The 14,081-nt window shown below is 41.7% G+C and overlaps 1 protein-coding gene across 8 annotated transcripts in view; it reads right to left on the reverse strand.

Annotated features, from left to right (window-relative positions):
* GINS1 (GINS complex subunit 1) overlaps positions 1 to 14,081 on the reverse strand; it is a 50,538-nt gene that overhangs the window by 19,802 nt on the left and 16,655 nt on the right. For 6 of the 8 annotated variants that reach the window (XM_073009154.1, XM_073009159.1, XM_073009147.1 and 3 more), the window contains one exon: positions 11,027 to 11,143. The exons of the other annotated variants lie outside the window; for them this stretch is intronic. In XM_073009154.1, coding sequence (XP_072865255.1) covers positions 11,027 to 11,143 — 117 coding nt within the window. The remainder of the gene's footprint in view (positions 1 to 11,026; positions 11,144 to 14,081) is intronic. 8 annotated transcript variants of the gene reach the window in all.

Here is a 14,081-nt window from a genome sequence, read left to right on the forward strand (position 1 = left end):
GTGTTGGGAGGTGGGGATTTTGGTGAGGTGGTTAGGGCATAAGGGCTCTGCCTTCATAAATGGATTTATGCCATTATAAAATGACTTGATGGAAGGAGCTTGGTCCTTTTTGTCCTTCCAGCTTCTGCCACACAAGGACACTGCATTTCAGTCCTCCAGAGGATGCAGCATTCAAGGCACCACATTGGAAGCAGAGTGTAGCCCACAGAAGACAAATGAATCTGCTGGCACTTTGATCTTGGACCTCCAGCCTTCCAGAATTAACTGAGACAGGCTGGCTGGGCACAGTGGCTCAAGCCTATAATCCCAACACTGAGAGGCTGAGGCAGGAGGACTGCTTGAGGCTAGGAGTTCAAGACTACCCTTGGCAATATAGCAAGGTCGCATCTCTACAAAACATTTAAACATTAGCCAGGCATGGTAGTGCATGCCTGTAGTCATAGCTACTCAGGAGGCCAAGGCAGGAGGATTGATTAAGCCCAGGAGTTCAAGGCTGTAGTGAACTATGATTGTACCACCACACCCCAGCCTGGGTGACAAACGGAGCAAGACCTTGTCTCTTTAAAAAAAAAGAAAAGAAAAAACTACTGTTCATTAGAAATTACCTACTCTCAGGTATTTTGTTTTAGCTGCTCAAATGGACTAAGACAGTGAATACATGGAAAATTCTAAAAGCTAGCAATATTGTAACATTTCATAAATCTATTTTTTGTTGGTTTTCTTTTACTGGGAGGGAGAGCGGGGAGACACATTCTGTCGCCCAGGCTGGAGTGCAATTGTGCGATCCCAGTTCACTGCAATCTCTGCCTCCTGGTTCAAGTGATTCTCCTGCCTCAGCCTCCTGAACAGCAGAAACTACAAGCTCGTGCCACCACACCCAGCTAATGTTTTGTAATTTTTTTTTTTTTTTTTTTTTTTTTTTTTTTGAGACAGAGTCTGGCTCTGCCACCCAGGCTGGAGTGCAGTGGCTGGATCTTAGCTCACTGCAAGCTCCGCCTCCCGGGTTTACGCCATTCTCCTGCCTCAGCCTCCCGAGTAGTTGGGACTACAGGCACCCACCACCTCGCCTGGCTAGTTTTTTGTATTTTTTAGCAGAGACGGGGTTTCACTGTGTTAGCCAGGATGGTCTTGATCTCCTGACCTCGTGATCCGCCCATCTCGGCCTCCCAAAGTGCTGGGATTACAGGCTTGAGCCACCGTGCCCGGCCATGTTTTGTAATTTTAGTAGAGATGGGTTTTTGCCATGTTGCCCAGGCTGGTCTCAAATTTCTGAGCCACCCACCTCGGACTCCCAAAATGCTAGGATTACAGTTGTAAGAGCCACCACCCCCGGCCCCTATTTTTTGTTTTAAACATGATTTCAGTGACACATAGATTTTAAAAAAACACTGATTAGTCTAAAAGCTAGTATTACTACAACTTCGCAAACCTACATTTTGTTTTCTACACAATTTAAGAAACTAATGCATTTAAAAGATTTATTAGCTTACATTTTGGGGCTCACAACACATAAAGATGTAGTTTTGTGACATCAACAATAGAAAGAAATAAGGATGAAGCTTGGAAGGATCAGAATTTTGATATGTCACTGAAGTCAAGCTGCTATAAGTTGAAATTAAAGTGTTATAATTTTTAGATAATAAATGTACTAGCTATCACTAACCACAAAGAAAACAGCTATAGAATATAGTTGGTCCTCTGTGTCTGTGGGTTCCGGATCGAAACATTTTTTAAACAAATGGATGGTTGTGTCTGCACCGAACATGTACAGACTTTTTTTCCTTATTGTTATTCCCTAAAAATGATACGGTATAACTGTATCTATGGCATTTATATTGTATAAGGTATTGTAAGTAATCTAGAGATGATTTAAAGTATACAACAGCATGTACCTAGGTACTATTCAAATACCATACTACTTTATATAAGGGACTTGAGAACCATGGATCTTGGTATCTGTAGGGGGTAATGAGGAAATGAGAAAGAAATCTAAATGTTTCAAAAAATCAACCAAATACTGAAGAAGGCAATAATGCAGGAAATGAGAGACAAAAAAGTAATTATTTCCTAGTCCATCGCAAGAAAAAAAGTTATAAGGCATATAGAAAAACAGCAAAATGACAGAGGTCCTTCCTTATCAGTAATTATGTTAAAGAGAATGGATTAAATTCTTTAAGCAAAAGACAGAGATTAGCAGAATGGATTAAACAAAAGGATCCAATCACATGTTGTCTACAAGACACTCACTATAGACCCAAAGACACAAACATTAATAGATTGAAAGTGAAAGGGTGGAAGAAGATATTCTATGCAAATAGCTGCCAAAAGAGAACCAGGGTGGCTATACTAATATTACCTATAATGGACTTTAAATTTAAAGTTTACCAGAGACAAAAAAGAATATTATATATTATAGAATATATAACAATATAATATTATGTAATAAATTAACATATAATAAACATAATATATAACATAACATGTAATAAATATATAATATAAAGAAGAAGATATAACAAGTATAGACACACCTAATAACAATTCATCTGCCAAGTGTTGTGGCTCACGCCTATAATCCCAGCACTTCGGGAGGCCGAGGTAGGCAGATCTCCTGAGGTCAGGAATTTGAGACCAGCCTGACCAACATGGCAAAACCCCATCTCTACTAAAAATACAAAAATTAGCCAGGCATGGTGGCACGTGCCTGTAATCCCAGCTACTCGGGAGGCTGAGGCAGGAGAATCGCTTGAACTCGGGAGGCGGAGGTTGTAGTGAGCCAAGATCACACCACTGCACTCCAGCCTGGACAACAGAGCGAGACTCTGTCTCAAAAAAAAAACAAAAATTAGCCGGGCGTGGTGGTGCAGTCCTGTAATCCCAGTCACTTGGGAGGCTGAGGCAAGAGAATCACCTGAACTCCCAAAGCAGAGGTTGCAGTGAGCCAAGATCGTGCCACACTGCCTGGGCAATGGAGTGAGACTCTGTCACACAAAAAGAAAGAAAGAAGAAAGAAAAGAAAAGAAAAGAAAAGAAAAGAAAAAAGAAAGGAGAGGAAATCACGAGGAAAAACTGAAAATACTTAGAGGTGAAAAAACAAAAACATAACACATCAAAATGTATGGAATGCAGCAAAAGCAGTACTAAGTGAAAAATTTATACTTACAAACATAAACACCTACATTAAAAAATAGGACAGATTTCATGGCCAGGCGCGGTGGCTCACGCCTGCAATTCAGCACTTTGGGAGGTTGAGGCAGCAGATCATTTGAGGTCAGGAGTTCGAGACCAGCCTGGCCAACACGGCGAAACCCTGTCTCTACTGAAAATACAAAAATTAGCTGGGCATGGAGGCCCACGCCTATGGTCCCGGGTACTCTACTCGGGAGGCTGTGGTAGAAGGATCGCTTGAACCCGGGAAACGGAGGTTGCAGTAAGCTAAGATGGCACCACTGCACTCCAGCCTGGAAAACACAGTGAGACTCTGTCTCAAAAACAAAAACAAGGCCAGGCATGGTGGCTCACACCTGTAATCCCAGTACTTTGTGAGGCCAAGGTGGGTGGATCACTTGAGGTAAGGAGTTTGAGACCAGACTGGACAATACAGTAAAATCCTCTCTCCACCAAAAAATACAAAAACTAGCTGGGCGTGGTGGTACACCCTATAGTCCCAGCTACTCCGGAGGCTGAGGCATGGGAATTGCGTGAACCCTGGAGGCAGAGGATGAAGTGAGCTGAGATTGTGCCACTGCACTACAGCCTGGGTAACAGAGTGAGATCCTGTCTCAAAAAAAAAAAAAAAAAAAGAAAAAAGAAACAAAAACAAAAGAAGACAAATTTCAAACCAACCACCTAACTTTACACTTTAAGGAACCAGAAAAAGAAAAGCAAGCTAAACCTAACGCTAGAAGGAGGAAATAATGATTAGAGCAGACATTAATAAAGAATAGAAACACAATAGAGAAAACCCGTAAAACTAAAATTTTTTTATTTTAAAAGGTCAATAAAACTTACAAACCTTTAGCTAGACAGACTAAGAATAAAAGAAGGCTCAAATTACTAAAATCAGAAATGAAAGTGAGGACATTACTACCAATCCTATAGAAATAAAAAGGGTCTAAGAGTCCTATGAACAATTGTACACCAACAAATTGGAAAACCTAGATAAAATGGACAAACTCCCAGAAACACAAACCTACAAAGACTGAATGATGAAGAACTAGTAAATTGGAATAGACCTATAGCTAGTAAGGAGACTAAATCACTAATCAAAAATCTCTCAATAAAGAAAACGCTGGACCTGATGGCTTCACTGGGTAATTCTTTTTTTTTTTTTTTTGAGACGGAGTCTTGCTCTGTCGCCCAGGCTGGAGTGCAGTGGCCGGATCTCAGCTCACTGCAAGCTCCGCCTCCCGGGTTCACGCCATTCTCCTGCCTCAGTCTCCCGAGTAGCTAGGACTATAGACGCCCGCCACCTCGCCCGGCTAGTTTTTTGTATTTTTTAGTAGAGATGGGGTTTCACCGTGTTAGCCAGGATGTTCTCCATCTCCTGACCTTGTGATCCACCCGTCTCGCCCTCCCAAAGTGCTGGGATTACAGGCTTGAGCCACCGCTCCCGGCTTCACTGGGTAATTCTATCAAACATTTCAAGAACGCCAATCCTTCTCAAGCTTTTCTAAAAAAAATAAAAGGAAGGAACACCTCCCTAACTTATGAGGCCAGCATTACCCTAATACCAAAGTCAGAAAAGATACTCCAAGAAAACTACAGACCAATGTCCCTTATGAACACTGATACAAAAATTCTCAACACAGGCCAGGCATGGTGGCCCACGCCTGTAATCCCAGCACTTTGGGAGGCCAATGCGGGCAGATCACCTGAGGTCAGGAGTTCAAGACCAGCCTGACTAACATGGAGAAACCCCATCTCTACTAAAATTACAAAATTAGCCGGGCGCGGTGGCTCAAGCCTGTAATCCCAGCACTTTGGGAGGCCGAGACAGGTGGATCACGAGGTCAGGAGATCGAGACCATCCTGGCTAACACGGTGAAACCCCGTCTCTACTAAAAAATACAAAAAACTAGCCGGGCAAGGTGGCGGGCGTCTGTAGTCCCAGCTACTCGGGAGGCTGAGGCAGGAGAATGGCGTGAACCCGGGAGGCGGAGCTTGCTGTGAGCCGAGATCCGGCCACTGCACTCCAGCCTGGGTGACAGAGCGAGACTCCGTCTCAAAAAAAAAATAAAAATAAAAAAAATAAAAATAAAAAACATCCTCAACATAATAGTATCAAATCAAATTCAGCAGCATAGTAAAAGAGTTCATCATAAATCAATTGAGATTTATTCTTAGAATGCAAGGACAGTTCAAGATATGAAAATCAATCAATCTAATATAAGTCATTAACAGAACAAAGGGAAAAAAACAACATGATCATTTCAACTGATACAGAAAAAGCATTTGACAAAATTCAACTTCCTTTCATAAAAATACTCAACAAACTAGGAAGAGAAGATAACTATACATCAACATAATAAAAGCCATATATGAAAACTCCACAGCAAACAGCATATTCAATGGTGAAAGACTGAAAGCTGGCCAGGCGCGGTGGCTCACACCTGTAATCCCAGCACTTTGGGAGGCCAAGGCGGGTAGATGATGAGGCCAGGAGTTTGAGATGAGCCTGGCCTATATGGTGAAACCCTGTCTCTTATAAAAATACAAAAATTAGCTGGGCATGATGGCATGTGCCTGTAGTCCCAGCTGCTCAGGAGGCTGTGGCAGGAAAATCACTTGAACCTGGGAGGTGGATGTTGAAGTGAGCTGAGATCACGCCACTGCACTCCAGCATGGGCAACAGAGCAAGACTCTGTCTCAAAAAGAAAAAGAAAGAGTGAAAGCTTTTCCTCTAAGTTCACTAACAAAGCAAAGATTTCTGCTTTTGCCACTGCTATTCAACATATAACTGGATGTTACAGTCAGAGTAATTAGACAAGACAAAGAAATAGGATTCTAAATTAAAAAGGAAGAACTAAAATTACCTGTTTGAAGATGATATGATAATACATGTAGAAAATTCTAATGATTCCACAAAAAACTTTTAGAACTAATAAATGAATTCAGCACAGTAACAGGATGCAAAGTCAGTTGCATTTCTATATACTTACAATGTACAAAAATCAGTTGCATTTCTATATATTTACAATGACTAATCTGAAAATAAAAATTATGAAAATAATTCAATTTATCAGTGTGAAAAGAATAAAATATATAGAAATTAAATTAACGAAGGGGATGAAAGATTTTTACAATGAAAACTAAAAAACACTGCCGAAGAAAATTAAAGATGACATCAATAATTGGAAACACATCCAATATTCATGGATTGGAAGATTTAATATTAAGATTTGGGTAGTGTCAACACTACCCAAAGTGATCTACACAATCCCTACTATAATCTCAAAGGTGTGTTTTGGAGAAAGACACCTTTCTCCATGAGAAAAACCCATCCTACAATCCATATAAAATCTCAAGGGATCTCAAATAGTGAAAACAACCTTAAAAAAGAGGAATGGGGCTGGATGTGGTGGCTCATGCCTGTAATCCAGCACTCTGGGAGGCCGAGGTGGGCGGATCACCAGAGGTCAGGAGCTCGAGACCAGCCTAGCTAACATGGTGAAACCCCGTCTCTACTAAAAATATAAAAAATTAGCCAGGCATGGTGGTAGGCGCCTTTAGTCTCAGCTACTTGGAACGCTGAGAAAGGAGAATCACTTGAACCCAGGAGGTGGAGGTTGAAGTGAGCCAAGATCGTGCCACTGTACTCCAGCCTGGGCAACAGACCAAGACTTCATCTCAAAACAAAAAAAAAAAAAGAGGAATGAAGGTGGAGGACCCAAAATCCCTAATTTAAACTTACTGCAAAGCTACGATAATCAAAATACTACAGTTCTGGCATAAAGACAGATGTGTATATAAAAAAAATTTTTTTTACGACAGATGTATAGAACAATAGAATAGAATAAAGAGATAAAAACTAACCCTTGCCTACATAGTCAAATGATTTTTGACAAGGGTGTCAAAATCATTCACAATGGGGAAAGGGCAGTCTTATTAAGAAATTATGCTTGGAAAGCTAGATTTCCACATGCAAAAAAATAAAGTTGGACCATCACCTAACGCCATACAAAAATTAACTCGAAATGGATCAAAGACTGAAATGTAAATGTAAAACAACATAACACTTAGAAGAAAATACAGGTCAAGCTTGCAGTGAGCTGAGATCCGGCCACTGCACTCCAGCCTGGGTGACAGAGCGAGACTCCGTCTCAAAAAAAAAAAAAAAAAAAAGAAAATACAGGTCAAAAGTTTTATGACAATATATTTAGCAATGATTTCTGGGCTATGACTCCAAAGGCACAGCCAACAAAACAAAAAAGTTGGCTGGGTGCGGTGGCTCACGCCTATAATCCCTGCACTTTGGGAGCCTCAGGTGGGTAGATCACCTGAGGTCAGGATTTCAAGACTAGCCTGGCCAACATGATGAAACCCTATCTCTACTAAAAATACAAAAATTAGCTGGGTGTGGTGGCACATGCCTGTAATCCCAGCTACTCAAGAGGCTGAGGCAGGAGAATTGCTTGAACCCAGGAAGCGGAGGTTACAGTGAGCCGAGATCACGCCACTGCACTCCAGTCTGGACAACAAGAGCAAAATTCCATCTCAAAAAAAAAAACTGACAAACTGGGCGGCATGAAAATTTTAAAATATTAACGTGACACTGAAGGAAGAAAATAGAAAAAGAAAAAGAAAAAGAAAAAAAAAGGTACTATCAACAGCATAAAAAGGCAACCCAGAGAATAGGAGAAAATATTTGCATGTAATATGATAACAAATTAATATATTGAATACATAAAGGATTTCTAAATCTCCACAACAACAACATCGTATTTGAAAATGGGCCCCATAAAGGGGGCCAATTACTTAAATAAACATTTCTCCAAAGAAGACATAGGAATAGCTAATAAGCATAAGAAAAGAAGCTCTACATCACTAATCACTAGGGAAATAAAAAGTCAAAACCACATTTTTACATCCTTTAGGCTATGATTAAAAAACAAAACAAGGCCAGGCATGGTGACTCATGCCTCTGGGAGGCTGAGGCAGGAGGATCACCTGAGGTAAGGAGTTCAAGACCAGCCTGGCCAAAATGGTGAAACGTCTCTACTAAAAATACAAAAATTAGCCAAGTGTGGTGCACCTGTGAACCCAGGAGGTGGCTGCAGTGAGCTGAGATCAAACCACTGCACTCCAGCCTGGGTGACAAGAACGAAACTCTGTCTCAAAAACAAAACGAAACAACCCAAAATATTTAGTGTTGATGAGGATGTGGAGAAATTGGAACCCTTGTGTAATGTTGAAATGTAAAATGGGGCCGGGCGCGGTGGCTCAAGCCTGTAATCCCAGCACTTAGGGAGGCCGAGACGGGCGGATCACGAGGTCATGAGATCGAGACCATCCTGGCTAACACGGTGAAACCCCGTCTCTACTACAAATACAAAAAACTAGCCCGGCGAGGTGGCGGTGCCTGTAGTCCCAGCTACTCCGGAGGCTGAGGCAGGAGAATGGCGTGAACCCGGGAGGCGGAGCTTGCAGTGAGCTGAGATCCGGCCACTGCACTCCAGCCCGGGCTACAGAGCAAGACTCCGTCTCAAAAAAAAAAAATAAATAAAATAAGAAATGTAAAATGGTATGGCTGCAGCGGACAGCAGTATGACAATTCCTCAGAGTATTACCATATGATCTAGTAATTCCACTCTGGATATATGCCCCCCAAAATTAAAAGCAGAGTCTCAAAGAGATTTACATATCCACGTTCATAGCAGCATCATAAAATGATAGCTAAAATAAAGAAGCAACCCAGTGTCCATTGATGGATAAATGGATAAGCAAAATGTGGTATAGCCAGACAAGGAATACTACTCATCCTTAAAAAGGAAGGAAATTCTGGGCCAGGCGCAGTGGCTCATGCCTGTAATCCCAGCACTTTGGGAGGTCAAGGAGGGAGAATCACCTGAGGTCGGGAGTTTGAGACTAGCCTGACCAACATGGAGAAACCCCGTCTCTACTAAAGATACAAAATTAGCTGTGTGTGGTGGCGCATGCCAGCTACTTGGGAGGCTGAGGTGGGAGAATTGCTTGAACCTGGGAGGTGGAGGTTGCGGTGAGCCAAGATAGCGCCATTGTACTCCAGCCTGGGCAACAAGAGCAAAACTCTGTCTCCAAAAAAAAAAAAAAATTGTGCAATGGCACGATCTCGGCTCACTGCAACCTCTGCCTCCCGAGTTTAGGCGATTCTTCTGCCTCAGCCTCCCCAGTAGCTGGGATTACAGGCATGCGCCACCACGCCAGGCTAATTTTGTATTTTTAGTAGAGACGGGGTTTCTCCATGTTGGTCAGGCTAGTCTCGAACTCCCGACCTCAGGTGATTCTCCCTCCTCGGCCTCCCAAAGAGCTGGGATTACAGGCATGAGCCACCGGGCCTGCCTGGAAATTCTGACACAAATTCTACCACAGATACCACAGAAATAAACCCTGAAGATATTATGCTAAGTGAAATAAGCCATTCACAAAAAGACAAATACTTATCATTTGTAGCTTCTCAGAAATTATTTTCTAATGAGAACAAAAGAAAACAAAAAGACAAATCATGCATGATTCCACTCACATGAACTAGTTATAGTAGTCAAAATCATAGAGACAGATGGCAGAATGGTGGTTGCTGGGGATGGGAGGCGGGGGTATTGAGAAGTTATTGTTTAATGAGTATAGACTTTCAATTTTTTTTTTTATTATGAATAGACTTTCAATTTTAAAAGATGAAAAAATCTGGATATGGATGGTGGTGACGGTTGCAAAACAATATGAAAGTGGCAAAACAATATGGAAAATTAAACAATATTTAATACCACTTAAATGTACATTTAAAAATAGCTAAGGCCAGGTGCGGTGGCTCACGCCTGTAATTCCAGCACTTTGGGAGGCCGAGCCGGGAGGATCATGAGGTCAGGAGATCGAGACCATTCTGACTAACACAGTGAAACCCCGCCTCTACTAAAAAGACAAAAAATACAAAAAATTAGCCAGGCGTGGTGGCCTGTAGTCCCAGCTACTGGGGAGGCTGAGGCAGGAGAATGGCGTGAACCCAGGAGGCAGAGCTTGCAGGGAGCCCAGATCGCGCCCCTGCACTCCAGCCTGGGCGACAGGGCGAGACTCCATCTCAAAAAAAATAAAAATAAAAATAATAGCTAAAATGGCAGATTTTATATGTATTTTACAATTTAAAAAACAGAAAAAAATTAAACAAAATGAAACAAAAATACTTCCTGTTTTGACTAATCCACCAACTTGAAAAACATTTGTTTCATTTTACTTTCAAAATTTAGGGATTGGCCGGGCGCGGTGGCTCAAGCCTGTAATACCAGCACTTTGGGAGGCCGAGATGGGTGGATCACAAGGTCAGGAGATCGAGACCATCCTGGCTAACACGGTGAAACCCCATCTCTACTAAAAATACAAAAAAATTAGCCGGGCGTGGTGGCAGGCGCCTGTAGTCCCAGCTACTCGGGAGGCTGAGGCAGGAGAATGGCGTGAACCCAGGAGGCGGAGCTTGCAGTGAGCCGAGATAGTGCCACTGCACTCCAGCCTGGGCGACAGAGCAAGACTCCGCCTCAAAAAAAAAAAAAAAAAAAAAAAAAAATTTAGGGATTGATTTTCCATTTTGATTTAACTTTGTTTTAGTAATAGATAAAACATTTATAGGGTTCCATAGTCAAAACTATTAAAACAGACATATTCAGAAAATTATAGCTCTTCCATTGTATTCTGTCATCCCCCTATAGGTAGCTTGATTTGGTCTAAGCTTCTTTTCTATTTTAATAGAAGCTAACACATATTCATATACTCCCCTCTTCTTAAAAGGCAGCACAATCTACACGTTAAAGAAAAATGCATTTTAAAAATATATACGTACTTCAATATATAGGCTTTTTGGTGGTTTCACATCCTGTGTAATGTCCAAACCTTCATCTCCTCCCAGTGACCTCATATAAGTAGCAAGAGATCTTTTATAATTATTAAACCACTCCATCTGCAAACATAGAGATGATCATTTGACAAAATACTAAGAAAACTTACACACATTGCATACTCATCCATTCGAAAACAGTACACATCCCAACACAAATCACTATTGTAACCATTCATTCATTTATGCTAAAATATTATTAATTGCCTCCTATGATATAGGCATTAGTCTGGGTAGTTAGGATGAATCATTCAATACAGTGAACAAAATTCTCTGTTCTCAGAGAGATTACATTTCAGCATACTTAATAATAAGCCTTAGGAATCTTTGATCAGAAACAGAACCAAGAAAAAGATGCCATTTCAGAATTATATCTTCAAACTCTGCATTGATGCTATTTCTGAAAACTATAAAACGTTGTTAAGAAAACCCAAATGTCCACCAACTGATGAATGGATATGTGCCCATATGATGGAACATTATTCAACCATAAGTAGCAATGAAGTTCTGAAACATATTGCCATTACCACATCAAAGACAAAAGGCCACATATTGCATGATTCTATTCATATGAAAAAACTGTAATAGGTAAATCTATAGAGACAGAAAGTAGATTCGGGATTTCCAGGAGCTGGGAGTAGGGAAGGAAATACAGAGTAACTATAAAGGGGACAGGGCTTCTTTGTAGGGTGATGAAAATATTCTCAAATAAGATGGTGGTACTGGATACACAACAACTCTGAATATACTAAAAACCACCCCATTGTACAATTTAAGATGGTAAACTTCACAGTGTATGAATCATATATCAGTAAATCTATTTTTTAAAATGTTGGAAAAAAAATGAAAGACCTAAATATATACCACATTCAGACTGGATGATTCAATATTGTAATAATGTCAACAATCTAAAGATTCAATTCAATCTCAATCAAAATCTTAACTTTCTTTAAAATGGAACTTGACAAACTGAGTCTAAATTTTACATGGAAGTGCAAAGGGCTAAAAATAGTTGAAATGCTCTCAAAAAAGAACAAGATGGGAACTTGCTCCAACTATACTATATAGTTACAGTAATTACAACAGTGGAATTGGTATAAGAACAGATAGACTAGCATTAACAGAAGAAAAAGTCCTCCCATTCAAAATCCACAGGAATACTGACACTCAGTGTATGACGAGGGTGGCACCATGCACACAGTGATGGGGGAGGCACATCTGTTCAATACATGGTGGTGGGTCATCTCAGTATCTATATTCAAAATGAAGCATAATTCCTATAGTATACACAAAACTTCATCCCAGTACTGTAGATCTCTTTGTAAAAGGTAAAATATAGCTCCTAAAAGATTACACAGAAAAATATCTTGGGGGGCTGAGGCAGGAGAATGGCGTGAACCTGGGAGGCGGAGCTTGCAGTGAGCTGAGATTGTGGACACTGCACTCCAGCCTGGGCAACAGAGCGAGACTCTGTCTCAAAAAAAAAAAAAAATCTTAATATGCTCTGGGTAGGCCGGGCACGGTGGCTCACGCCTATAATCCCAGCACTTTGGGAGGCCAAGGCGGGCATATTGCTTGAGGCCAGGAGTTCAAGACCAGCCTGGCAAACATGGTGAAACCCCGCCTCCACTAATAATACAAAAATTAGCCAGGCATGGTGGCACACACCTGTAGTCCCAGCTACTCTGGAGGCTGAAGCAGGAGGATCACTTGAACCGGGGAGGCAGAGGTTGTAGTGAGCCGAGATTGTGCCACTGCACTCCAGCCTAGGTGACAGAGTCAAACTGTGTCCAAAAAAAAAAAGGAAATACTATTCAGCAATAAAAAGGAATGAGCTAGGCCAGGCACGGTGGCTCACACCTGCAATCCCAGCACTTTAGGAGGCCTGAGCGGGTGGACCACCTGAGGTTGGGAGTTCAAGACCAGCCTGACCAACAACGGAGAAACCCCGTCTCTGCTAAAAATACAAAAAATTAGCTGGGCGTGGTGGTGCATGCCTGTAATCCCAGCTACTTGGGAGGCTGAGGCAGAATTGCTTGAACCGGGGAGGCAGGGGTTGCGATAAGCCAAATCACGCCATTGCACTCCAGCCTGGGCAACAAGAGCAAAATACTCCGTCAAAAAATAAAAATAAAAAACAAGGAATGGGCCGGGCGCGGTGGCTCACATCTGTAATCCCAGCACTTTGGGAAGCCAAGGAGGGCGGATCATGAGGTCAGGAGATCGAGACCATCCTGGCTAACACGGTGAAACCCCATCTCTACTTAAAAAAAAAAACAAAAAAAATTAGTCAGGCGCGGTGGTGGGCACCTGGAGTCCCAGCAACTCAAGAGGCTGAGGCAGCAGAATGGCGCGAACCTGGGAGGCGGAGCTTGCAGTGAGCCGGCACCACTGTGCTCCAGCCTGGGTGACAGAGCAAGACTCCGTCTCAAAAAAAAAAAAAAAAAAAAAAAGGAATGAGCTCTTGCTAATATATCAAAAACAAGGAATGAGCTCTTGCTAATATATCAACAGGTTAGAATCTCAAAAATATTACATTTAGTGAAAGTCATCAATCGTTAAAGGATACTGCATGAATCTATATGAAGTTCAAAAAATGGGCAACACTAAATTACAGTGTTTAGAAATGCAGGCTTAGGTGGTAAATAGCAAATTTTTTTGGTTGCTGTTCTGTTTAAGACAGGGTCTCACTCTGTCACCCAGGTTGGAGTGCAGTGGCGCAATCTCGGCTTACTACAACCTCTGCCTCCCAAACTCAAGCGATCTTCCCACCCCAGTCTTCTGAGTAGCTGGAACCACAGGCGCACACCACCACACTTGGCTAAGTTTTTGTTTTTGTTTTTTTTTCTTTTTTTGGTAGAGATGGGGTTTCACCCTGTTGTTCAAACCAGTCTCAATCTCGTGAGCTCAGGCAATCCATCCACCTCGGCCTCTCAAAGTGCTGGGATTCCAGGTGTGAGCCACTGCACCCAGAGCAGTAAGATTTTTAAAAACAAGGAAG

The sequence above is a fragment of the Chlorocebus sabaeus genome, chromosome 2 (assembly GCF_047675955.1).
Source record: "Chlorocebus sabaeus isolate Y175 chromosome 2, mChlSab1.0.hap1, whole genome shotgun sequence".
Classification (NCBI taxonomy): Eukaryota; Metazoa; Chordata; class Mammalia; order Primates; family Cercopithecidae; genus Chlorocebus; species Chlorocebus sabaeus.